The 26,950-nt window shown below is 46.6% G+C and overlaps 1 protein-coding gene across 1 annotated transcript in view; it reads left to right on the top strand.

The window, feature by feature from the left end:
• LOC116952701 (chemokine-like protein TAFA-1) overlaps window positions 1-25,275 on the top strand; it is a 185,581-nt gene extending 160,306 nt beyond the window's left edge. The window contains exons 3-4 of the mRNA XM_032972294.2: window positions 5,392-5,516; window positions 10,474-25,275. Coding sequence (XP_032828185.1) covers window positions 5,392-5,516; window positions 10,474-10,488 — 140 coding nt within the window. The 3' untranslated portion in view covers window positions 10,489-25,275. The remainder of the gene's footprint in view (window positions 1-5,391; window positions 5,517-10,473) is intronic.
• Window positions 25,276-26,950: the final 1,675 nt, after the last annotated feature.

Below are 26,950 nucleotides of genomic sequence, written 5' to 3'. Positions count from 1 at the left end.
AACCTTTATTATGAATAATATTGGTCGCGAAAGCCTACGGTGTTAAACTGAAAAGTGCTTGTTGGAGGTCAACTGTGAAGGGACGAGTCGGCAAGCCTCGGCACGCGTTCGACTCCCCGAGTCTGGGAATCGGACCCAGGTCCTTGTTGCTGCGAGGCACGAAGCGTTTACCAACATCGCCACCCTGACGCGCGATTCTTTTTATTTCTAGTCGAAGGGAAATCCCCCCAAAATGTACTGAAATCGTGCTCACATAATTCCGGCGGTGTCATGTACATCACAGCGGTCTACCAGTCGGCACGAAGCATGACACCAAAATGCGCACGGCGCGGTACACGTGGATAATAGTACTGTATTTTATTTTAATGAAATATACACCTGTGTAATAGACATAATTGCCTATTATCATTTGCACGTTTAAATAAATAAATATGGTGGAACACAATATGCTAACCTTGGCTGTTTTCTATAATTCAATATTAAGACGTAAATTAGACAGAATTGCCTATTTAAGTATGCGTCTCATCGGATGGCCTCAAATAGGCACGCTTATAAATCTTTTAACTTTCCCCCTATACCCATTGGGCAATGCGTGCTCCAAAAAAAAAATTAAAGCCATTCATTGTGTTTAACACAATCGCTGTCCGGCCACTGCAAAGCAGCAGGGATAATCCGGGATAACCCGGGGACTTTACAAACGTGTCAGCTCAATCTAACAGTGCCAATTCAATCCTAAGGTTCAATAAGTAATGGTGCAGCCCTGCAAACGCGCCACAGTGGCAAGATGTTAACTACCTCGCCTGGTATACAGCAGTTCGTGGGTTTCGACCCTGACCCCTGTATATTTGTAGTTTGTCGGTCTCTCCCCGTGGTCGTGTGGATTTTTCTACGGGCCTCCGGCTTTTCCCTCCACAATTATAAACATGCGTTTAGAGCATTTGGCTGCTATGCATTTCCACGCGATAAACAACTTCATTGAGCTATCATTTGGGGCTAGGTCGCTTCTGAATTAAAAAGGAGCTTTAGTAGCTCAGTGGGCCTTACCTGGTAAATTAATAAATACATGTAAATAGATAATAGGTAACGCCTCTAAATCTTGACTTAAAGCTTTCGTGACTGCAGGAATTCATATTCCTTACCGGAAGTCACGTAGCTAGGTTCAAGTAACATTTTCTTTGAACCTATCTACGTGACTTAACCGAAAGACCCAAAGAATAGGCAACACCTCTGTTTGTGGATGGGCCTCCACTCGACCGAGTTCTCAAGAGACACCTGGAAAGAGGATGTTGACTTCCTCGTCCACGCTCGCCAGACATTCTTGGAAGGAGGCGATAGCACCGACATTTAAACCCCACCGCACCACGATTGATTGAGCGCAGTGGTGGGGGGGGGGGTTAAGAAAGTTTCCAACATCCTTTAGACTGCCGTGCCCGGGGATTGAACCGGCGACCTCTGGATCACGTGGTTCAGTGTCGTGAGCGTTATACCGTGGCAGCTTCCCTGCCTGAAGGTTCATTGGTAGCATACTCTTCGCATACGTTATACGAGTCCGATTAGAAATTAATTGGGGTTTTTTGTTTCTTTTGAGGCATGTTCGTGCCACGTCGACAAATAATGTAAAAGAAAAACTAAAAAAACTTTTTTTTTTATTTTATTCCTAACGTATTTTATTCACAAAACGATGCAGACCACACAGCACAGAGGATATCAAAGGGGATTGACACCAGCACTAACACATTACAGTGCAATAGAAAGCTGTCTAAACAGCAAGTTTCAATCAACTCGACAACCCTGCTGTCTTCCCTAATCTCTGATACCCCCGTGCAGGAGAAATAAAAAATAAGAGAGGGAGAGGGAAAAGGGGGGAGGGAAAAGGCGGGGGGGGGGGGGGAGTACCTAAAATGTCCTCATGAATGCTCTTAAGAATCAATGCCCACTGGAGAAAAGATGCTGAACCAGTAAAAAGAAAACACGTTAAAAACATAAATGTAAATGGCACGGCTTCAACGCCTTCATTGTGAACGCCGCCTCATAGGTGGCGACTGCTGCAGGCAAGTGGCACTCCCTCTGACCCACACATCCGCCTGCTGCCACGTCAGCCGTCGGCAGTCGTTTGGGAGTCGATCGTTAACGGAGTGACGTGCCACTGGAATCGTAACACGAAAGAAGAGCAAACGCGATCGGAGTCGTATTCTTGGTTCTTTCGGTAAAGTCACGTAGAAGGGAAACAATAAAATAATAAAAAATATATATAAAAACAATAAAATTCTCCCTTCTACGCGACTTTACCGAAAAAAACAAGAATATGCATCCCTGCAATCACGAAAGCTTTAAATCAAAATTTGCGATTCGCAGTCGTTGGGTATAGTCAAGTCCCGCCTTGAAAGGTCACCCCCTTTAAAACGGTGCCTTCACCACTCACCGCCTGCCTAGTCCTGGCCATGCATCTTCTGTTTGTCACGGATTAAATGCGCCAACTTTTCAAAATGTAACATTATTATTAATAACCCTGTATGACTATCCCAATTATCAGTGTGTAATCAGATTATTGTTACTTAGCGCTGTTTATGATGACCTTACTTGCAGTTGTTTTATTCGACGATTACAAAAAAAAATCAATCAGCAGGTAAAAACTACAGGGCATGATCTTGGCTTCATGAAGGGACCACAACAGCTGCTGTGCGTTAGATAATTATTGTACACTGCCTACTTTCGTAATGTAGTGCTATGCTGTTATTTTTGTTCAATTTTTATATATATAAAGTAGTCAAATAAATCACAGTGACTCAATCACATTACTTTGAAGGTGCAAAACACTGGCTTACAATGCATTATACCACCACAACCTTCGAGCCGTCAATAATCGCACACAATGTACGGTTTAAAAGTTACCCTCTCAAAAACAGCGGCGACGCAGGGCACGAGCGAAGCAAGCAAAAGTTGAGGGTACCAAGTGGCTCAAGGGGCCCCGGATTCATGAAACAAAAATTGCGGGCGAACCAATCATCAGCGCGAATTTAGATCTTAATGAGCAAGTCCAATCACATTATAAAACATAATTAACCTTTCTTAAGTCTACGTCACTCTCTCTCTCTCTCATGCCACGACATTTATATTTCATCTTCGCTTGTAGTATTTCACCTCCAACTGCTGCCTGCATTTCCCTTCCATCTCGCTGCATCTCCCGTCTCTTGCCTAAATGTAAAATCCCTGGTGTCATCTCGCAAGGAGTTTAAACCTCGAGCCAAAGCCACCACCGCCCCCGCCCGCCGCTCCCGATACCGGTTGCAGCGTCCTTTGGTCCGCCGCTTGTTTGAATTTGTGGACAAACTCACGGTGGCCAGCCGTGACCCTCACGCAGCGTAGCAGAGGGCGCGTGGGCGCTTGTCGGTGGCGGCGGAGAACCCAGGGTTCCTTGTTGCCTCCGCTGCTGATCGATTCATTTGTGGAGGCGAGGGGAGTGGCGGGGGGGAGGGTGGGAGTAATACCGCAAAGTCGTTGCGGATTGACAGGGCGGCGATTAAACTTTCCGTTAAATATCATGAAAGGTCATTCTCAGCGAAGGAGATGCAGGGGCCAAGGAACACCGTCCAAATCGCCGCCACAGCCGCAGAGCGTCTCCGCTCGCCGTCCTTCAAACGGGGGGGGTTGACTGCGCTGAATGATTTACACGCGGCGACAACGTCATGGCAATAATTACCAGAGGTGCTTGCATTTATACTGAGCCCACGATGTTAACGAAAAGTCTTGGAGCGCAGCTTTCCTCCTCTAAAATACCGTCCGGTGGCAAACACTGGTCACACACTACAAAGACGGAAAATGGAAAAATATTTTTTTTTTTTAGCGGTGGCCAGGTGGCTCAGAGGGTAGAGCGCTGAGCTGGCACAGCTGAGGCCGTGGGTTCAAATCCAGACGGCAGCCTGCGATTAAACCACGTTCTCATGTGTAGCGAATTGATGGTTTCAGCCCGGTCACCAATGACCACACACACAAAACCCCAGCGCATTTAACTGTTTTGCACTTAATTTGGTGAAAAACATCAGTTATGGAGAATTTAATTGTTGGTTTCACTGCCATACCACAAATAAGTCTCTAGGTTTGGAGAAAGGACACCCCTAGTGTGTGTGTGTGTAGAAGAGGGCGCCTGAATAGATCTCGGCAGCGGTTCTATGACATTTAATTCTTGGGGCCCATTCTTCAAAACGTGGGGTAAAATGCTTTCATCTACCGTGTGGGCCAGAGGTCACTTGAAATGATCTCAGAAGTAACTCTGTGATATCCACTTCCTTTGGACGTTTTCTATGACGTAGAGCAAGTTACACCGTCACACAATAATCCGAACGGATCATTGATCTCATGACACGACGCCGATCACACACATCGGAACAGAACTTGGGGGATAGATGACAAAAAAAATGAATGTCTTCATGTCACCACCTACTTTGCTAGCACTAAAAACGTATTAAACATGCATTTTCATGATTGCCAATGGAGGTACCGATTCTGTGAAGTGTCATTGCACTTGAGATGTTATAGAAGAGGACGGTCAAAAAGATGCAATCCCATTCCCTACCACTCAGGCATCCCACTTATAAAGGACGTCTGGAAAAATCTTGCCCAAGCGTTTGGAACACGCAGTCAATTTCAAGTGGTCGTATCTTATCTTACACATTATTTCCTATGAATAGAGCTAAATGTTAAAGGAAACAGCCGTGTTTTGTTGTTGCTGAAAGTGGCGATCATCAGTGAAAAAGTTGTCATGTTCCCATCTCATTAGTCTTAGGAGCTGCTTTCACGTCTTTTCAAGCCCTTACGCTAAATTTAATATATTTACTAACATATAATGATTACAGAGGCCCTTCTGGATCAAAGCACTACTGAGAGAGACCCATCTGGATCAAAGTACTGCTGAGAGAGACCCATCTGGATCAAAGCACTGGCGAAAGAGACCTCACGTATGCAGGTGCAGGCCTTGGACAGGTGCCCGCAAACAGCACTTGCCCCAACAGTCTGTTAAAGGCTGCACGGGGGATCTTTGCCTTGTGTGCACGTGTTTGTCTGTGCGCAACAGCGGTAGTGTAGTGGTTAGCGCTACGCTGCGCTACGAACCCGGCGGCCCGAGTTTGATTCCCGCTCACGGGCGAACACCGGTGACGATTATCTGAACCGGTCCTGGGCCTCCCCTAGGTCGACTCGGCCTCAAATGAGTACCTGGCGCGGTGTGTAAAAACATCGCCACTGGGGAGACAAAGGCGGTCGGGCGTGATGTTGGCCACCCACCACCTCGTGTACCGTGCCGGCCTTCATAGGTCCTCGCTCACAGCACTTGCCCCAACAGTCTGTTAAAGGCTATACGGGGGGATCTTTGTCTTTTTTTTGTGCGTGCAACAGCGTCGATAGTCGTGGGCAAGTGGTGGTGCGAGATGGATCCGTGTTTGGAAGGCGAGGAGTGCAAGACTCTTCCGGACAACTCTGGCTGGATGTGCATAGCTGGAAACAAAGTCAAGACGACACGGGTGAGCGGGTCTGCCCTGGCTGCAGTCAAACACACCCCACACGCGTGCACAGCCCGAATGTTTGTCTCGTCCGCCCGTTGGATCAGGGACCTCCTTGCCAAACCGTGCGGGTTATGGAGGTGATCGTCATAGCATTTTCACTATGCCGGTCAGTGCCGGTTGATACTCTCTGGTTCTATTCGGTTAAAGTCACGTCCAAACTGTCCCTTCAGCTGATGAAGGCCACTTGTGTTGTGGCCGAAACGTCGTGATTTTTGTTGTTTTATTTTTTTACCTACGTGACTTTACCGAATAGAACCAAAGAGTATGGATCCTTGCAGTGACGAAAGCTTCAAATCTAGAACAGTGCCGGTTGGTTGGTTGATGGTAGGGGGGGAGCATATACGTTGGAGCAATAGTACAGTACAACGCCGTAGTTTTTTTCTGCACCAGCCCACTGCTACCCACAGAGTAGTTACGGCAAGTACTACGACAACCCGGGTTTTTTTCCCCACGGTGATCACCCGTCCAAGTGTTACGCAGGCGCAACGCGGCTTAGCTTGCGAGATCTGATGAAGCCAGGCACAAGACGCGTGCATGCCTTTGGTCATTGGCGTTTTACGGTGCCCAGCTCGATTGGTAGACATGAGCCAGTGGCGGCACTTCCACATTCCTGCGGCAAGGATTACTTCTATCAAGGAGGATACAACTACGATTGACAATTTGCAGGCATGAGCCAATGGTTGCAGCCTCCACACTCCTATGGCAAAGGGCCAGTCTATAAATAGGATAACCACAATTTACTTTGAAAAATTATATATCAGTGGAGGAATCCGTGGCGGAGCCAAAGCCAGGCCAGGATTTTTTCTCCGGGTCCTCCGGTTTTTCCTTCCACGATTCTAAACACGCGCTTAGTCTATTTAGATTATTATTAGGCGCTATATATGTCCAAATGATTGGGCCACTTTATTGAGCTCTCATTTGTGGCCAGGTCCCTTCTGAGAAAACACATTCCTGCGGTGGGAGCTGGTAGGAACGTTGGGTTGCTCGGTCAATGGCCAGGGTCAACGGCGGCACCACGTGGTGTATTCCGCAATTAAGCCCGACTGTGAGGGGGGGCACAAGCCGGCGTCAGTAGGTTAAACGTTGAGTTTTATAAGGGCACCACGGGGTGACCAGCCCCTCCCCACCCAGCCCCCACCCAGACCCACCCAGCCCCTCCCCACCCTCCCCACCCAGCCCCTCTCCACCCTCCCCACCCATCCCCTCCCCACCCTCCCCTCCCCACCCAGCCCCTCCCTCCCCACCCAGCCCCTCCCCACCCTCCCCTCTCCACCCAGCCCCACCCCTTCTATTTTTGGATGCACGACGGACGGACGGACACAATAATCCCCTGTGGGCTGGTGTAACCAGGGGTTCCTACCAGTATTAGTGAATACCTCAGTAGGCTTTGCCTGGTAGGATGGGGATGGTTTAATGTTGTATTTGTTTGTGTTTGGGCGATTTGTTTATCTTTCTCGCACTTTGCACTACTATCACGTGTTGTTGTTCTGTTTGTTGTCATGTTCTTACACGCCCATACTTCACATCTGCGAAAAAGAGCTTCATAGCTCATCAGATTCCTCAAGTATAAATACATCCTCTGAATTCGTGAGCTTGCAAGCCATTCTTGTGGTCTGGGGCCTTCGTTGCGAGTTTAAAAAAAGTCACTTAATGAGCCATGTGGCGCAGTGTCCCTCTCTCTTTCAAGTGATGACATTAAAAAAACACGGCTTCTGTCATTGGTTGAATCACCACGATGTCTTGTGCAACGTACGGAAATGTGTGTAGGGCGCGTTTAATTTATCGGACTTCGTTTCTCTAACAAGCGCTGCGAGACAAACGCTGCGCCAAAGTTGAACGGATTTGTAGAAATATCCCAGCGCAAGACACTGCGGAAAATGAGAAATCCATCATTTATGAGGGTGGCCGCTCCCGTGCAATGGATGCATGCACGGGTTATTAAGTGCGTTCGGATTTTTAGGTGAATTGTCTACAGTGGGGAGGGAATATTTTGCACACAAAGCACCGATATCAATATCATCTGGGGGGTGGGGGTGATGGTTATTGCATTCTTTCTACGTTTCACACGCATTGTGAAGATTGGTTCATTTCCCACAGACGGTTATGACACAAAAATCCCTTTGATTCGTGTTGCGGTGCAGAATATTAAATTCCAAACCGACTAAAAAAGGGGGGCACCGTTATCTTCTCGCACGTTAAAACAACAATAACAACAACAACAAACACCACCACGAGGAGAGACCCAGTTGTTTTAATCTCAAAACAAAAACAAACAACACCACGTAAATTAAGTCCCAGGCAATGCACACAATGGCTGCTCAGTACTGCCTCGCCTCCAACCACTCGGCTTTAATGCGTTTTCTATTAACTTGCAGGGGTTGGTTGTTGACCACGTTGCGGGTAGACCCACGGTGTGCCGGTCCCATTTAAAATGGGAAAGAAAGCACAAGACACTCTGTGGGTACTGTTGTTAGGAAGGGTAGGAGGGTCATGAATAATTGTCCGTCACTGCTAAGTGTTGTGTGTGTAAATAGAAATTGGCATAAGCACTCAAGAATGTGTTGTCTACTAAATATAGTGTTTAGCAAACAAAACTCCCTGTCAGTTTAACACGCAGGCTTTCGCGACTAATAACATCCATAATACATGGCCAATCCGTTACTAGTACAGCACACCGGTGTGTTGGAGAGCAAATCCACAACATTTGCAATCCGACTCCCTGTGTAGGGGGTAGCCTGGTGGTACAGTCAGCTGATAATGAGCATGTCATCTAGATACTTTCCTGGAAAATACCGATATGTGCGTTCAAATCTCAGTTAGAGCCACTTGTGATGAGATCGAGGAATGAGTTTCAGGTTATTGGCAAGGCCATTGTTTAATCATTATCATCACCAAAGCATGCTTGGTCATCATATCATCATCTAAATGACACCGATTTCTGTGAGCGATGAAACAGACCATGGAGCATCTATTGCTGTGTCTCAGCTCCTGTGGGAGCCATGCACTATGACATAACCTGGCCAGGGCTTCAGACTGGACCATGTCATCGTCGTCATAATGAATCATCATCAGCCCGATATTGGATAACCACGTGACTGCAGTGGCAGGACACGAGAAGACGATGATGCAATCGGTATCACCATACCACCACCATCATCATCAACGATTGTCTTGATCGTCAACTTTTGTAACTGCAGTGGTGGTGACTGCGCAACATTGCATCGTCTTACTTTCCCTTTCTCACTTAATACGGCCCAGGGCCAACACGAGGCTTACGGCTCAGAAACGACCCACAAATTATACGTATCCATGACTGCAAGCATCACTGAGTTGCACTGATGCAAAGTTGCAATTGTAAAATTAGCCTCGTTGCTCGATATCAAAATTAGCCACACGAAGAACAAAATGTTGCACTAATCTGATACAAGGAGTGCCCCGTGATCGTTAATCCGAGTTGTGATGTTGATCAAATGTATAAATAATGTGGAGACACGAACATGCTAAGCAGGCATTAATGTCTGATTATTTATCCAGTTGCGTACATTCTCCACAAAGGATACTCAATCATTATCATTTAGTGCTGTGAATTATATAGTTTCGCGTCGTCAAACTACGCCCACGTCTAGCAGAGGGAGCACTTTCCTCGATAAAAAAAAAATCGGGCAATTCACCAGGATCGGTCTAAGCAAGCTTGGCTCTGCTGACGAAACACGAAATGTAAAAAAAGCCAGCCCAAAGTTTGCTTGTTACGCAACCAATGCCGGTGATAAGATGCACTTCCAAAAGGTCACTTGGCCAATGGGAATATGAAGAAAATCCATGCATTGTTTTTACGTGGAAAAAAAAAACTACCTGGGGAAGGAGGGGTATTGTGTGCTCATTTATTTTGTTAACTCGTGTCCTGCACAATGACACTAGATGATTATTGTACATTACAACTGTAATAGATGCTTATTACGTGCTATACCTATGACAGATGATTGACACGGATGAACCACTCTTTACAGAGCGTGGAGGGGGCACTGTGCAGTCTTGAGGTTCCAGAGGTCGATTCAAATTAACGGCACCGCAGTGCAATTGTGGCCATGCCACCAAAAATATGGCCCATAGCAGCAAACCGCTGTAGTCTGCGCTCCTTCAACAAAGGAGGAGAAACAGCAAAAGGCCACAAACCTGTCTCCTGAAGCCCTCTCGTCGTGGCGAGCAGCAGACCTCGACATTGGCATTCGGCTCCTGAACATATTGCCATCATATGCAATGGTAGAGCCGAGAGGCTCCATTGAGGGGGCCTCGCGAGTAGTTCTGCAGTGTCATCTTCCGCTGGTCTCATGACCGACGCGACGGCCAGAGACACCGCGAACAAACGGCAGGCGTTCCGCGAGGACCGGTACCCCAATTCCGGCGATCACAACACAATCTCCGATAAGAGAACGGCTCTGATGCGATTAGTGATTTAAAAAAAAAAATGCTAAATTAATTGTATGCTTATATATGTATTTTTAAATGCGTTTTCAAAAAAAAATCTAAACGCAAAGTGCAATTTTATACCCAATTAAAATTCGGACTTACGAACAGCATTTTTTTTATATATATAATCGGCGCTCTTCACGGCACAAGTGTGGACGCCCACGTACGAGCGGAAATGAGTCGCAGAGCGCTGCCTCATTAACACCGGCGGAGTAAGAGACGCCAGGGTCCATTAGGCGAGGTGGGGGGCAATTAAACACAAACACATTTTGAAGTCTCCATTCCGTGGAGTAAAGGACCGTTGTTGTGTGGCATTTAATGACCAAGCAGGTGAAGCTTGTACCGACTTTTCAAAGGAAGCTTTTGTTGTCGGTTGTTTTACGCGTGTACAACGTCGTTTTATCTCGCGTCTGTGTGCGATTTTGTTTTTTTTTGTATCTCCCTTCAGTTTTCCGGGTCCTGATCTTTGGAGAATTAACCACCCTTGTCTGCACGGTGATCAACAACAACAAGAACAGCAGCAGCAACACATTGTCGCGGATGGTAAAATCATCACGGGGGGGGGGGGGGGGGAGAATTCAAGCACAATATACAGCGCGCCAATTAAATAATAACAATATAGGATGTATATAACCGCGTGGTGAAATAATGAAATTATCACTCACTCCGGCATGGGCGACGTCGGCTCTTGGCACATCGAGAGCCGACACAGCAGCAGCAGCAGCAGCAATAAGTAGCAGAGCAGTAGCAGGAGTCGCGTTCACGGCCCGGACAGCAACACAATTCAGAAGCAGCAGCAATGTCGGAAATCAGTAACAAGTCATCAGCAACATTAGCGCGAGTGGTAGCATCGAACTTGGCAACAACGGTAGCAGCAGCAGCAACAGCAACAACATTGACATGAGCAGCAGAATCATCATCATCATTAACTACTGTACAGAAGCAGAACCATCGACAGCAGCAACGGTGATCAACTACGTAAGTCGTGACAGCAACATCAATGAGCAACAGCAACAGCATCAGAAGCAACAGCGCAATCATGGAAAGGGAGCGGCAACTATGGAGGAAGCAACGATGACAGCACCAGCGTGCCACTGCGATAGCTGCAACGAAACGCACGCGGATTTAACAAACAACAACAACAACGACAACGACAAAAATATCGAAGAACCCTTTTAAGTCGATGGGAGGGAAAGATCGCGATTGATTGCGTAAAATAAAATCCGCGAGGCCGGGGAGGCCGGAGTCTCGTGCCGTCGAATCCGCGGAGATGCCGTGGCACCTGCACGCACCCTCAGACGTTCTCCGAGCGCAGTTTGGTTTTCTCGTTTCCAGTTTCTCTGCGACGACGGATTACGGAACGGGGGGTGGGGTTGTGGTGGTGGTGGTGGGTGGGAGGCGCCGCGGGGGGGGGCCACCGTCCCTCCGAGTCCTCCCACAACACCACCGGCTAACCCAAAACTCAACCGAGGTGCGGGCGCGTTTGGTGCGACCCGAAGACTGGGCAGGGCTGGCCTCGTGCTCTCCGAGCCGCCCGCCGCCGGCCCCGACCCGAAAACTCTGCGCGGTTTGAGCAGCAAAAACGGTCCGCGGGTTTGTCTTGGTTGCGTTACACATTCCGTTTAACTGTGCGAGTACAATTTCACCGGTTTTATATCCCGACAGAATGGAATGGGACAGGCGGCGGGATGCTTGCGAACGAACCCCCCCCCCCCGCCGCCCCCCCCCGCCCCATCCTTGCTGCGTATTCTCAACAACAACAACAACAACAAAAAAACAACACAAAATTTTCGAGTCTCGTTTAAATATTGTTATAATTGGGGTGACAATTTCACTCTTTATTTATTCCCATCGGTGTAAATATCTGCAAAGAGAAGGACGAGCAAACCCTTTAAGATGGAGTTATGAGACATAACCTATTTCTGTTTTATGTTTACTCTCCGTAGCCTGTATACGACACGCGTAGGGTAAAGAGTGATTTTGTGCAAATGACATCAGTCTTTGGAGGGGTTTTTTTTTAGTTGGATGGTTTATTTTTTAATATGCGTCAACTTGTTCCAAATGAGCGAAGCGAAAAGGGGTTGAATGTTTTACAAATGTGTGGATGATGTGAGTTGTATAAAAAAAACACACAAGCAAGGCTTTTAAAGCTACTGCCGTCGTTATTTTTGCCAACAGTTTTTTTTTGGGTTTCACCTTTTTTTTCATTTTCCCCTTCATTTAAAATTGCGCAAGATGTCAAATTCGCTTTTCAAAAAAATGTATCACTTGGCGATCACCGAATCGTTTAAATTTCACGGAAGATGCGATCACAGCAAAGAACAGCAACTGAAAATAACAAAGAGTTCCAAGCACATTGTTCGATAAAAAAATGTATATTATTTTATCGTCATTGATTTATTTCTGTTGGTTTAAATGTACTTTTCAAGACCGCCGTAACCTTGAGAGTATGACTGTAATGTAACATATGAGAGTTTTTTCAGGCTGTGTGGTGACTCAAATTAACGTATTGTTACACACACTTCCACAGGAGTCTCATTAACCATGCCAAGCTTCTGTGTAAAGCCCTCTCTCAATGACCAAAGTATCTCGCGTGTCTCACCTCCTTCTCAGAGTTTTGCGATGTTATTTGGGAAACTTAAGACGAAAAAAAGAGTCCGTTTCATGCTTAGACAGAAGGGTAATTCGAACTAATAATTTTAAAAGAAAAAAAAGTTCAAATTGCTGATACTTTTTTTTTACAGATTCTACAAATTTCTCACCGATTTTGGTGGATCAACGTGTTTTTGGTGAACACATTACACCGGCAGACAGGCTCCCGATGAAAGAAAACTGTGCGCTTGCAATGCATTACCTGAATGTTTATGGAGTGTGTGTGTGTCGACATTTGTGTGAATCGTTGGCAGTGCTGCATCATTTAAAACTACGCGAGCAAAATTACGTCATGGGAAAACAATACCTTTACCTATTGGCAATGAATGAGCATTAGGAGGCCTAAATCATCTTTAATTAGTAACAAGTAAAATCGGGTATTTGGCCTACTCTTCCACGCTGGTTAGACATCTCGGAAGGAAGTCCGAGTACCCGCACTCTACCGCACCACAGACGATGCTGCCGATTGGCTAACTGTGGTGGCACCTATTTTCCGCACCTCCGATTAGCACGCTTGGCTACGTACGGTGCAGGATTTAAATAGCACTTGTGCCGTTATTTTTACTGCCACACCAGGAGATTTAATCAACATCGGTGACCACTGGATTGCAAGTCCAGCGAGCTGACCGTTACACCACGGTAACATCCTCACGCGTTTATCAGAATACGTTTGAAATGGACCAGCCAATGAGGCCAGACAACAAAGCGGCTGGGTTTCATGGGACAAACCACTCCGAGCTCACACGTCTCGAAATCTCACGCCCGAAAGTAATTATGTTTATTCCCCATAATGGTTGAAATTGCTTTAATACATCCAAGCTAAACTGCACAATGACACGTCCACTTATTTGTATTAAAATAAATTACTTATTAAATGGCATAAAATTGGGGAGGGTTTTTTTTTTCACGTGGCTTTACAATAATTGGTGAACGAAATAAAATAAAATAGGACCGGTGTACACAGTGAGCAATGGAATCTCAAGTCGCATTCAAATAAATGCGGGCCACACACCTCACAAAAAATATTGTTGTAGTCCCATTTGAGTCTTCCTTACCAAAGTTTTCCCCATCACCATTTATTCAAAAGGTCACACCCCTTGTTTTTAAATAGTATTTGTGGCTCGTTTTAAATCACGAAACAATACGATTTTGAAAGTGAACACGCCAGTGCTTTAAAAGGTGAAGCCCTTCAAATTATTGCTCATGCCGCTGCTGGTGAAAGGGCCTCCATGGGAGTAATCTTTAGACGGTATTTGGCCCACTCTGACCCACACTGATCACGTCTTGTAAGAGGTGAGAGTACTCACACTTTTCCCCATCGCCACCACCACCATATGGGATCTGCTGATCAACCTGTGGTGAAACCATTCATACTCGTGGTTGGAGACATTGTTTCACCTGCCATCCCCCGGTGAGACGGAACCGGCCAACTCTAGAGAATGCAATCACGTGTGTCGGCCAGCACAGTGGCACTACAATGGTAGAAAGGTCATCAAACACACACACAATACTGCATCGCATGATAATTATACAGAAAGCCTCGGAGGCTTTTATTTCTTCATATTATTTGTACGGGAACGGAAAACGGAAGTGCCCAGAATATGTGAAGCATTTAAGAGTGGAGGACGTTCAAAATTTCACACAGATTGCCCGTCAGAAACCGTATTGACAAAAGGGGCGACCGATCGTAGCATGAATATTTTTAAAACAATGGTTGCATAACAGAGTGGGCAACTATTGTTGTTAAACCACCACATCACCGGTAAAAAATACGTCTCTGTACACTGCACTGCTCGACTTTGAAATTCTCTCCAATCATCGTCTCTCATCCAAGTTATCGTAGCCTTGTTCAAGTCAAGAAACGTGTTACACTCTTATCGAATATAACTTTGATCGTGCTGGATCATTTCTATTTGGGGGGGGAGGGGGGGGGCTTTGGGGCTGTGCTGAGCCACCGTGATTAAAGAAAAAACACTTACCCCGTAAATCTTTTACACGTCTTCGAAGAATAGAGCAATCCATGTTTTTTTTTGTTTCCTCCATGTGTTAAAACGATTGGGAAACACTTTGCACTTTGAGCTATTAAATACATAAAAAATAGATGATGCATAACATACAGCTCAATATTTACTAAAGTTAATAAAGCACTGCAGCTGCAAATAAAACCCTCCCTGAGCAGGACATTGCAAGGTTAATACATCTATCTGCCGCGTGCTTTTCTCATTTATTCTCTTCCAAATTAAATTAAACTTTCGCTTGATCGATACCCCGTTTCGCTTGCACAAAGTTTAAATCGCACGGCTTAAAAATACATGTCCAAATTCATGGGATTTCCCTCATTTTACTGCCAAGGTCGATTATAAATTTGGATCACATCCGTGGTTCTGCATGCTTTCCCCTCGTGTTGAATGCACAGAAGCCAGCCCAGACTTGGGGCTTTCAAAATATATCATATGCCACGCTGGAACATGTATGTATGTTGAACTTCTTTCCTACCGTACGTAGCCAACCGTGCTAAAGCGAGGTGCAGGGGGCGTGCAAGGACAAACTAAGCACAAAAAGTAGTTATAAAGAAATGAGTTTTTAACTGAGATTTAAAAGTGTATAGCTCGTAATGTCTTTCCTAATATCGGAAGGAAGAGCGTTCCAGACGGCCGCAGAAGCGCATCTGACAGCGTGCGATGCGGTGACCGTCATTGTTCGATGGCTAGCCAGAAGCCACCACTGCGAGGATGACCACCGGAGTTCGCGTGATGGTTTCAGCTCCTTGACGAGATCAGCTCGGTATTGTGGTTCATTTGTGGCAAGCACTTTGTGTGTAATGAGTTCGACCTCAGAATGTATTCGTTCGGCAACCGGAAGCCAATAATTAACCTCCTCCTCGGGATGGATTTTGGATTTTGTTTTTAAAACTTAGAATGTTGGATGTTTCTAAATTTAAAGGGAAATTGCAGGTTCTCTTTCAGATGATTTAAATGATGTAATAACAGGACGTATCTTTGTGCTAACGAAAGTGACATCACACGATGTCACGCGAAGACCACTTTTGGTGGCAAAAATCATGGGAATGACATGACATGTGACACCATATCATACCTTTTGACCAAATGTGAAACAAAAAAATGGTTTTAGGATCATCCAAAAATATGATAGCTAGGACTAATTTTCAGATATTTCAAATTTGTCCAAAAATCGGGAACACATCCTTACAACCGGCATAATTTAAGAAGAACAGACGTGATAATCGTATTAATATACCCACTGTATCCCGTGAAAATTATTTTAGGAAGGAACTTACATTCGTATTCATCAATTAATAGGAAAACGGATAGAACAAGTGACGTTATTGAGATGTGGGCATGGAGCACACCAGCGCAAAATAGATCACTTTAAAGCCTTATTCAACTCCAGTTCACTCAACAAAAGCTTAATCACTGCGACTTTACAATCTACAATGCGTATGATGCAAACGCTGTTAGCTACACAATATTTTAACTAATAAAAAGAGCTAGGAAATGTTGATGTATAATCCGAGCTCATTTAATTGACAATAGCCAATTAGAAACTTGAAGATTGTGTTTGTCATTTCATAATTATTTTACCAGTAAATGTAATATATGTTTGTTTTTATTAGCAACGATAAATCACAATGACAACATGAGCCAAAACGGATAATAGCACGATTGTGGATGTTTTTATCGTAACACGATATATAAAATCGTAGTATCGCCATCGCGTGTCATACCTAGTTGGGGACGGAGTGGAGCAACCAGAGAATCTCCACGCTTAGGTGAGAGCACCCAAAGATCCGCACAACTGGGAGTCACAAACCCATTTACCGCGTCGCCATCGGCTGCCCATCTTAATCAGAATCACTATTTATACTGGAAGAATCCGATGAGCTATAAAGCTCTTTTTCACAGATGTCCTGCGCAGCAAGTCAAGCACAGGACCCACCCAACCTTGCCCGCAGAGTGCTCGATTACCGCTGTACACCGCCATACCCCTTATTAAAACATTTATTGGAAAGAAGTAGGGGGAAAAAAACCTGTTTCCCTGCAGACCAATTATTGGCTTAGTAGCTCAGCCCATCTAGACAAATGTATTTGAAAGGCGCGTCAAAATTAACTAGTAGCTTACCCACCCCACCTCGCCCCCTCCCCCCCCCCCCCACCGTCAATCTTTACCATTTAAATTCTTAACCCACGTGCATCTCAGCTGATTACTTTCCAATTATGGACTCCTTTAAACAAAAAAAAGAAGAGCACGCACGACAGGGCATTCTGACACTGGCGTAATTCAGACACTTCTTAATTCCATCGCTGCCTTCATATTCAATTACCTTCCGTGGGGGGAGCTGCGAGTGCAGAGGGAGGACCGCGGGTAGAGGGCACGGTTCCCGTGTCCGTAATCGAAGCGGACAGGCGACGGTGGCTTTCCCTACCTCCGTGCCCGTGAATCGCACCCGAAATTCCCGTCGTGTTCTTCCCCTCGTTAGCGTTGAAGGACCGTGTGTGGTTCTTTACCTTTTTTGCTTCATCAGCGACCTCACATGAGCACCTGTTGGCGCAAAGTGCAATGCGAGGTTGCGGGAAATAGAATCGCCGACGGGCACAACGCGCGCCTCACGCGTACACACGGAGGTGGGCACTCGCGCGCGTGCGCGTGTGTGCCTGTGTATGTGCTCACAACAACGAGCGGAGCGCCGGGTGGATAAAACACAGCAAGTTGGCACGGTAGGGGGCACAGGTGGTGCATCGTCTCAGTCATCTCAGTGAGTCGACCCCTGGCGCCTGCTGGGTCTCCCCCGTGACCTCCTCCTGCCAGCGGGCAGTTCACGTGGCCTCAACGTGCACGTAGCCTGGCACAGGCGCCGTGGTGACGTCACCGCCACTTAGTGGCGAATGGCGGTTGTTGTTGTTAAATGGGGTGCGGTAGCGTAGCGATTAGCGCGCTGTGCTATGAACCCAGCGACCCGAGTTTGATTCCCCATCTCGCAGCCAACACCGGTGACGATTGTCTGAACCGGTCCTGGGCCTTCCCTAGGTCGACTCGGCCTCAAATGAGTAACCTCTGTGTGTAAACATCGTCCACTGGAGAGACAAAGGCGGCCGGGCGTGGTGCTGGCCACCCACCCCCTCGTGTGCCGTGCCGACCTTCATTGGCGCTCGCTAACAGCACTTGCCCCTACAGTCTGTTAACGCTATACGGGGGGGGGGGGTCTTTGTCTTTGTACCGGCATAGGAGTCAATGTTAAAATGTCTCTGCTCAAACGGCATTGGTGGATTTTAATTTGTCAGTGGCCCTGCGCCAGCGGTGGAATTCCAAATGTACCACGGCAGGGGCTAGTCCAGGGGTCGGCAACGAAAAAACACCAAGAGACTTTTTCTTTCGGTCAAAAAAACTCCTCTAGATTTCAAGGAGCCGCAATGCACTGTGTGGTGAATACGAGACGGTGGTGCTGAATAAATAACGTCACGCAAACAGTTCCTGAAAGAGACTCCATGCGGTACAGGAGCAGCAGGCTGCCGACCCCTGAGATAGTCTTTCGATCGCTTCACCATTCAGTGACTTTCTGTTAAAAGTGAAATTCACTTCGTTGGCTACGGAGGGGGCGATGTGCATCGTCAAGTCTCGAATGGGGTTTGAAAACTTGCGCACGTGTTTCGCAGTTTTTTTTGAGTCTCCGATCTGTCTTCGGGTCGTACCGGTTGCTGTTCGGCGCGATGGCCGACGTTTCGCTCCACGTGTCGCTGGAAGGTGGCTCTTCCCCCTCCCCCCCCCTGCACATGAAGCGACACGTGGTCGCATCGCGCCGGACAAACACGCCCGTACGACCCGGAAAACACCGGGAGGGGATTTGAACGTCCTTACTTTGACGGTGCAACTGGTTGCTTGTCAACAGCGCTGCCTGGGTGCGTAATCATAAATGTTGTGAAAAATATATATTAATAACACATTCCGCACGATCAGAAGGACGGCTTTGCGGCCGATGCAGGTTTCCACCACCACTAAACAATCCACTTCCGTTTGCCAGATCCCTGCAAGCGGTTGCAGTCAACACACGAGCATCAAGATCTGTATTAACATGTCTCCTGCTTGGCCAACAACCGCCTGCATGCCACTGCAATGCCGTCTCCCTCACTCGTTTCTCCTCCTCAGTCCTGCCACATGCATCCCGACCGATCGCAAATCGATCGCAAACTCTCCGTACAGCCTGCGGAAGATGTTCCTTGGTTCGTGCCGCGCAAGCTCTGGTCAGAAACAATTTAGAAGCTCCTACGACCACGTGCAGGGGAAATTTCAAGACGACACAATGCCTAAACAAGACTCGGTACAACCCGAAAAACACATCAGGCAGCGTCATCCTTCGATGTGTACATACACGTGATACATATATACACGGGTGTACGTTTAAATCCCAGAGACCTTAGCGACAAATGGGCATTGTTCCTCGTTAAACAAACATCACCGCAGACACTCGGATGGCATGTCATAAAGTCACATTCTTTGCCGTTTGTGCGCGCAAATAGATAGCGTCTCTACAAAAAGCCATAATCAACCAGTAAACGGTAGCAATGGACCCACAGCGACCCTGTAATCACGAGGCCCTAGTGCGCACCGACCTGCAATATTAGCATCCTTAAAACTGGCAACAATTGTTCTGCTCACTTAGCAGAGCGCGTAATCGCGCTGCGTTTGTGTATTCCGACTGTGCGACAATCTGAACGCCGTTAAAAGGTTAGCGCGGTTATGATATCCACAAAAACAAATTGGACTATATATTCTTAATTGGAGGGATGATCGCCTGCTCACGCCACTGCTGGCAGAAGGGTCTCCCAATAGAGGGAGTTTTATAAAGTCCCTCTGGAGGGTATTTGGCCTACTCTTCCTTGCGAGAGATATAACAGTGACGATTGTTGACTCTTAGAAGCAGGTAAGTGGGCTATGCTCACCTTCCCTCTGGGGGTGAATTAAAAAAAATTGGAAACATTTTGGACACGGCAAAGGTGGTTGTCCAATGGATGGACTCGTACCTGCCATAGAAACGGAAATTTACACCACTGGCTCAGGGCTGTAAACAGGCAGGGGGGGGGACCGTTTCAATTTCCAAGTTGAGCAGGGAATCGCCTTGACGTTTGGCGAGGCCGATGAAACTTCGTGGTTGTTTTCACGCTTTTGCGAAATCCCCGCGTTAACTTCTAGTTTGTACACATTGGTACCCCTGAAATCCATCACGGTGGGTGCCAAGGGCTGGTGAAACACATGGAGGTTTGCAAACTCCCATACCCACTGGGCTGAAAGATGGCCAGGAAGACGGTACAAAAATGTGCTGCTTGAACTTATCTGTGTGGATGCGTGAGTGTAATCCTCTCTAAGCATAGCTGTATTTTCTCTGCTTAGTTTCCTACTACATTAAATAAAAACACTTTTAAAAATGAATCTTAGCACTGAGAACACGCCCTCCGTTCCTTAATCTTAATCATTGTCATAATCTTAATCATCATTGCCATCAACAATATCAGAATCGAAAATCAGCAACAACAACAACAATAGCTGATCCATCATTAACATCATAATCATCACAACCATAAAAAAAATCGTTACCATAATGATCATCATTGTCGTTGCGGTCTTCATCTTTATCACGGTCATAATCATCATCTTCAAAAAGAAAAAAAAACACCTGCTCCAGATTTCTTGTACGCGGAGAAGTGAAAACAATGGTGGACTGGGAGCACCCTGCTCTCTTCTCAGTCTGCTACCTGCCCAAGGCCACGTTGCATACTAAAGACAAAGATCCCCCGCATAGTCTGTAACAGACTGTTGGGGCAAGTGCTGTTAGCGAGCACCTACGGATGCCGTCACGGCACACGAGGCGGTGGTGGGTGGACCAAACACCTCGCCCGGCCGCCTTTGTCTCCCTAGTGGCGATGCTTAACCATCGCACCAGGTACTCGTCACGTTGACCACGAGCGCGCGCACACACATCCTAGACGACAACAACAACCGCCATTCGCCACTAAGTGGCGGTGACGTCACCACGACGCTTGTGCCAGGCCATGTGCACCTTGAGGCCACGTGAAGTGTCGAACGCCCGCTGGCAGGAGGTCACGGGGCAGACCCAGGTGCCACGGGTCGACTCACTGAGATGACCGAGATGACTGGCTGATGCACCACACCTAGACACACACACACACAGCCAGACACAACAACACGTGGAGTTTCCGCCAGCGATGTGCTCGCCTCCTCAGCCCTCATAACCCCGGCCCCCAACTAATTTGGCTCGTTCCGCAATTGTGGAACGTGAAGTGGGGTCTCGTGAGTGAGCGTGCGTGTGTTTTCATGAGCAGAGTTGGTCGTCAATGTTTTATAAATCCATTGTAAATTACAGAACGGTGGGGCCGGGGCACTTTTGTGCCAAAACGGTCAATTAATTACATTCATATTCTTGGTTCTTTCGGTAAAGTCACGTGACTTTTTCGGTAAAGTCACGTGACTTTACCGAAAGTGCCAAGAATATGAATCCCTGCAGTCACGAAAGCTTTAAATCAAAATGTAATTGCATTCAGCCAAAGAGCGACTATGAATCGGGACCCTCGAAGTCGATGTTATGAGGGAGACCCCTACATAGTCTGTTCCTGGACTTACAGTAATCAGCTATAAATAGAATTATATAGCTTTAAAACATCATTCGTCAATGATATTTCGAATGTTCATAATGAGCAAGAAACATTCTTTATTTAGGGATTGATTGGCTCTTTCAAATAGTACGTTGGTGAATACACACACAGTGTTTGTCCATTCACCACTGCCTCTGTGTAACATGCACAAGCCCTATTACTTAATCAATCCACTGCTGGATGAGGGCTTTTTCGGCCATACTTCACCACGCTCGCCGGTGCACGGGTACAGTACAACAACATGACTTTGCTGTACTGCCCTCTGCCGACAAGAATGTCGTCTCTGTGCCGAGCAGTAACTGCTTGGGGCACTGACAACGAGTTCACCTCCTTTGCACATGCGACGTCAATGCAATGCATTGGCAATGCACTACGGCACGAGTTACATGGTGACAAGACGCTGCCCATACTGATTGGTCGTGCGGTGAATCACAGCCACCACACCTCGCCAGACGATTTCATGGATTGTCCCAATTTTCTATTTGGTCAGAGATTATTCCCCGTCTTGTTTGCACCACTGTATTTGTATTGTTTGTCTAATGTTCGCCGCAACAACGCCACACACACACACAAAAGCTGCAATTGCGCACATTTTGCGTAGCGTGCAAATCAGAGCTGTTGACAATTGTACGTGCGATTCAACTCGCGTTGCATCGTGAGCAGTCCATCTTAATCAATGAGTCGTTACACGCCTGTAACAATGAGCAATGCCCTTCATTGTTACACAGGAACTGGTAATGTATTGCGATGTGACAATTAGCAGACGATGCCAATATTTATTGAACATTATTTGATGACGCTGCAGCGGATAGTGTTGCACCAGCGATGTTAGAGTAATGATTGGTGCGCTGTGCTACGAACCCGGCGACCTGAGTTCGAATCCCGCTCACGGCCACCACCAGTGACGATTATCCGAACCAGTTGTGCGACACCCCTAGGTCGACTGAGCCTCAAATGAGCACCTGGTGCGATGTGTAAACGTCGCCACTCGGGAGACAAAGGCGGTCGGGGCGTGGGGCTAGGCCACCCACCCCCTCGTGTGCCGTGCCAGCGCAAGCACAATTAACGTAAAAAAAACCTCAACATATAAAATAACGCTGCCTTAAAAGAAAATAGATATATGTCTACGTATGTTGAACGTTTTTAGTTCGCACCGTACGTAGCTAACCGTGGTGCAGGGGAAGGACAACAAATTGAACACGCCAACGTTTCGGGCAATGGCCCTTGAGCGTGAACGAGTAGTTACGGTGTGTATATATAGAGTCGCTGCCCGTGGTGTTGTTAGTGGTTAGCACACCGAGCTTGCACTCCAGAGGGCGCCGGTTCGATTCCCGGGCGCGGCAGTTGAAATTAAATCTGCAAGCGACTTGAATCGGCCCGTTCTGTGTCCAGCCAGCAGTACGAATGGGTACAGCCCAGTTAGTCAACCGGCAGGTCTGACCTTGTTTGTATTATTACAGCACGTTGTGATCTTTCCATGAAAGTCGCGATACATATATATAAACCAGAGGTTGTTATTATTGCTATTGCTGTAATTGGCGTCGCTTGTTGGTAAAGTGACGTGTGGGTACAACCGCCTCTTTCGAGACTTCTGGCCAGAATGGAAGTGTAGGCCAAAAACACCCTCTGAAGGGGATCTCCAGATCTTCGTCTCGTTGCGGACCTGCCGTTAGCCGTGGTGTGACCAGGCAATTGCAGGGCTGAGCCCTTAACACCCCGACTGTAATGTGATGTGGGAGTTACCAGCGCATTGGCATTGCTCTTATAAGCACATCAATGCTATGTTTAGAATCGAGATACTCATGTCATAAAGTCATGCAGGTGTCAGTCACCATTAACCCTAACCTTGCGTGACACATCCGATCGCTGAGGAATATAACGTTTATTTTCCCTTTGCCCAGAAAGGCACACCGAGACCACAACCGATAAACCACGACCAACGACCATTAGCAGGGCAGCTTCATCACTGAGCCAGGTGCCCTCTAATTGTCAAACCTGTTCTTATTTTTTTTTGCCACATCTGGCACAGGGGTTGTACTTTAAAAAAAAAATATCAGTAATGGGTTTGACGCAGCTTGTCGTGAATTGAGTTTTCTCGGGTCAAGGTGAACACTGCCAAAAGCGGTATGGCCCGGGATTTAAAAATTCCCTTAGCAGGTGGAGGACGGGCAAACATAAAAAAAAGTCCATCGGAGTGAGTTGGGGCGATCACGTCGTGTCGCCCGCTACGCCACGCGGTGGCCGCCTGCGAAGGCCGTCACGCCGTGCCGGGCGGAACGTCCGGTCGGTCTGCTCTGCACGCGCCGGAGGGAGAGAACGTTGGCACGTGGCTCCGTGGCTACGCGGTTGGCTGACGTCCGCGATCACGCGAGCAACATTGGCAGACGCATTTATTTAGTCATCATTGTTGCACGTCCGGCGCTCCAACTGCACGAAAGCTACGCGTAAAAAAAAAAGCATTCTCAACAACAACACATTAAATTTGTGCGGCCTCAATTTCTCCAGCTCGCTCGCTCGCTCTCTCTCTCTCTCTCTGGGATTAAACTAAACGAGTGGACCGTCCCGCATGCAAGTGACGATGTGATGGCCCTCGCTGGGTCATCGCGGCGTTGTGCTCGCGAGCCATCCTGTCGCGAGCGTAGACGCGAGCCTCCTTCTGCTGGGCGTTTGTCCCACTGAATGGAGTCCGCTTTGCGAGTTACACCTTCTGTCTCTATCTCTCTCTCTCTCCCCCGCACCGTCCGTTCGATGCACCCCCGTCCATCTGCTTGACGGCGCACGCTCTCGCCGCTTCGGTGACCGCTTCTCGCCGTGTCACCTCGACATTCCGTGCTCCGATTTTACCCTTCCAAGCGCAGCCTTCAAGTTGCCCCGCTTCGTTTGTTGCGGAAGCAACCTCCAAACCGAATGGCGCAAAAGTTCGAGCTGATTTCTAATCCCCGTTGCAAAACAAACAAACAAACAAAAATAGGTCACGTAAAACTTTCGTATAAAAAACACTTTTGTGTTTTTTTGCGGGTTTCTTGACCGAGCTGGGTGGCACCGCGAGAATTTGCCCGCCTCGCAATCAGCAAAGTGACAAGTTCAAATCCTCTGGTTAAGGGTCAAACTCGGCTCATCGGTCCCTCCCTGCGAGGTGTGTGGGAAGTCACGCGGTGGTGGTGGTGGTGGTGGTCGTTCCTCCAACAGTGATCGTTTGAGAAATGGATAAAATGTTGACTCCGATGATTATTCGTTGAACAAAGTGTCGACCAAAGCATCTATCGCTCTCTCCCTGCATTTGGAGAAAAGTGTGTGAGTGAGTGTGTCTAAAGAGTTGGTGAGAGGGTTTCACACAGAAGCTGTGGTCTTCGTGTAAATTTGCACATTCACTTTCAGCAATACGAGTCTGAGACAGAAGAAAAACAGGAGCCTTATTTTGGTGGTCACCATACAGCAGCAATACAGTTTGCTGAAAGACGTAAACAACGATTTTAAACCGTCAAACAAAATCAAATATTTCGTGCTTATAAAAAAAATCCCCTTCCTTTTTTCATCCTTAAATTCAATTTATTTCACCTTCAACTTCATGTTCGTCTGCATTTCTCTTCGCAGCTGACATCATTGCAAAAGAACACGAATTGGGACATTCAAACGAGACGCTGATTATTTCCTCAGCCGAATATGCAAAAAACGGTCAATCATCGAATGACATCTTCCATGCGGTGTGCATGCCATTGCATTGCTGTTTTCAGTTCAAAATATGTACATAAACAATAATCATTATATAAAGGCATTCCTTCCTCCTTACTGCCTCTCCAGTGCCCCGTGACATCTCATTAAATCTATATTTTAGTTATATAAGTAAAGTGTATGTGGAGATTTAAAAAAACAAAAATGAAAAGATATAAAATTAAAGAAAGTTATTGAATTGATGGCTTGTGCTAATCGCTTTATTATTGACTGCCTCTTCTTACAACGACACTTACCAAACCACTTATTGACGTCTCCGTCAACTCAGGTAAGTGCTGTAGATGTGTGTGTATGTTGAACTTGTTTCGCACTGCACGTAGCCAACTGTGCCAATCGGAGGTGCCTACCACAAATGAACCCCATGACCTCGCGGATCTCGTCAAGGAGGATAAACCATCACGCCGTCTCCGCTCATCCTCGCATCAGCAGCAGCAGCAGCGGTTTCTGGTTGGCCATCGAACAAAGGCGGTGGTCACAGCATCGCACGCTCTCAGATGCGCTTCTGCGGCCGTCTGGAACGCTCTTCCTCCCGATGTTAGGAAAACACTGCGAGATATGGCACTTTTGAACCTAGATTGAAAACGAATTTCTTTAAGAATTGCTTTTTCTATTTACTTTGTTGCCCTTCCCCCGCACCTGCAATGAACACGTTTGGCTACGTACGGTGCGAAAGAAGTTCAGCATACATACATTGAAACCAGCTGTGTCTGTGCCAGATTGTGCAAAAAAAGTGGCTTCGTAATAATAACATGGTGATTGTATGTTGATTTAAAGCTTTCGTGACTGCAGTAAATCATATTCTTAGCTCTTTCGGTAAAGTCGCGTTGAAGGGAAACAATAAAATAATAAAATATATTTAAAAAATCTCACGACGTTTCGACCATAACACAAACGGTCGTCATCAGGTGTGTCGGTTTGCATACATTTATTTATTTTTAAAACGGTGTATTTATTTATAAAAAAAACCGTCTGCGCCACGCGCAGCGATTTGGCAGTTTATTTAGAAGGACTAGTCCATCTATGTTCTGAAAAGAGGAGGGGGGAGACGAAAAATTAATGTATGCTGTCTGAAAGCCACTGTAAGCGTGAACAATCAATTAAGACCTGAAATGGTTTATCAAATCTTTCCAATGATTGCTAAGCCAGAATCCATCTTCTCGGTTGAAATTGTCTCTGTGCTTGTATATGTGGATAGCCTCATGAACGTTCATGAGGCTATATATACAAGCACATATACAAGCACAGAGACAATTTCAACCGAGAAGATGGATTCTGGCTTAGCAATCATTGGAAAGATTTGATAAACCATTTCAGATCTTAATTGATTGTTCACGCTTACAGTGGCTTTCAGACAGCATACATTAATTTTTCGTCTCCCCCCTCCTCTTTTCAGAACATAGATGGACTAGTCCTTCTAAATAAACTGCAAAATCGCTGCGCGTGGCGCTGACGTTTTTATAAAAAAATATATACACCGTTTAAAAATAAATACATTTATGCAAACCGACACACCTGATGACGACCGTTTGTGTTATGGTCGAAATGTCGTGAGAATTTTTATTGTTTTATATATTTTATTATTTTATTGTTTCCCTTCAACGTGACTTTACCGAAAGAGCTAAGAATATGGTGATTGTACTTGAGGTGCATTGGCAAAGGAGACGGGAATATAACAATCACATATCATGATGTGCAAAGCTCGTGAGAAAAACATATTTATGTTAAATTATGTACCAGCATCCATTTAAATTACCAGTTGTATTTTAATTCTGCCGCGCATCAAACAGTGAATACACGGCCTTCTGCAACTCCTTCTGTCGGAAGACCCATCACGTCATGTCGGCAAACGACCCGCAG

Source organism: Petromyzon marinus, chromosome 48, assembly GCF_048934315.1.
Source record: "Petromyzon marinus isolate PM22_M1 ecotype Great Lakes invasive population chromosome 48, UKy_Petmar_22M1.pri1.0, whole genome shotgun sequence".
Classification (NCBI taxonomy): Eukaryota; Metazoa; Chordata; class Hyperoartia; order Petromyzontiformes; family Petromyzontidae; genus Petromyzon; species Petromyzon marinus.
This window is presented reverse-complemented; position numbering and strand designations above follow the sequence as displayed.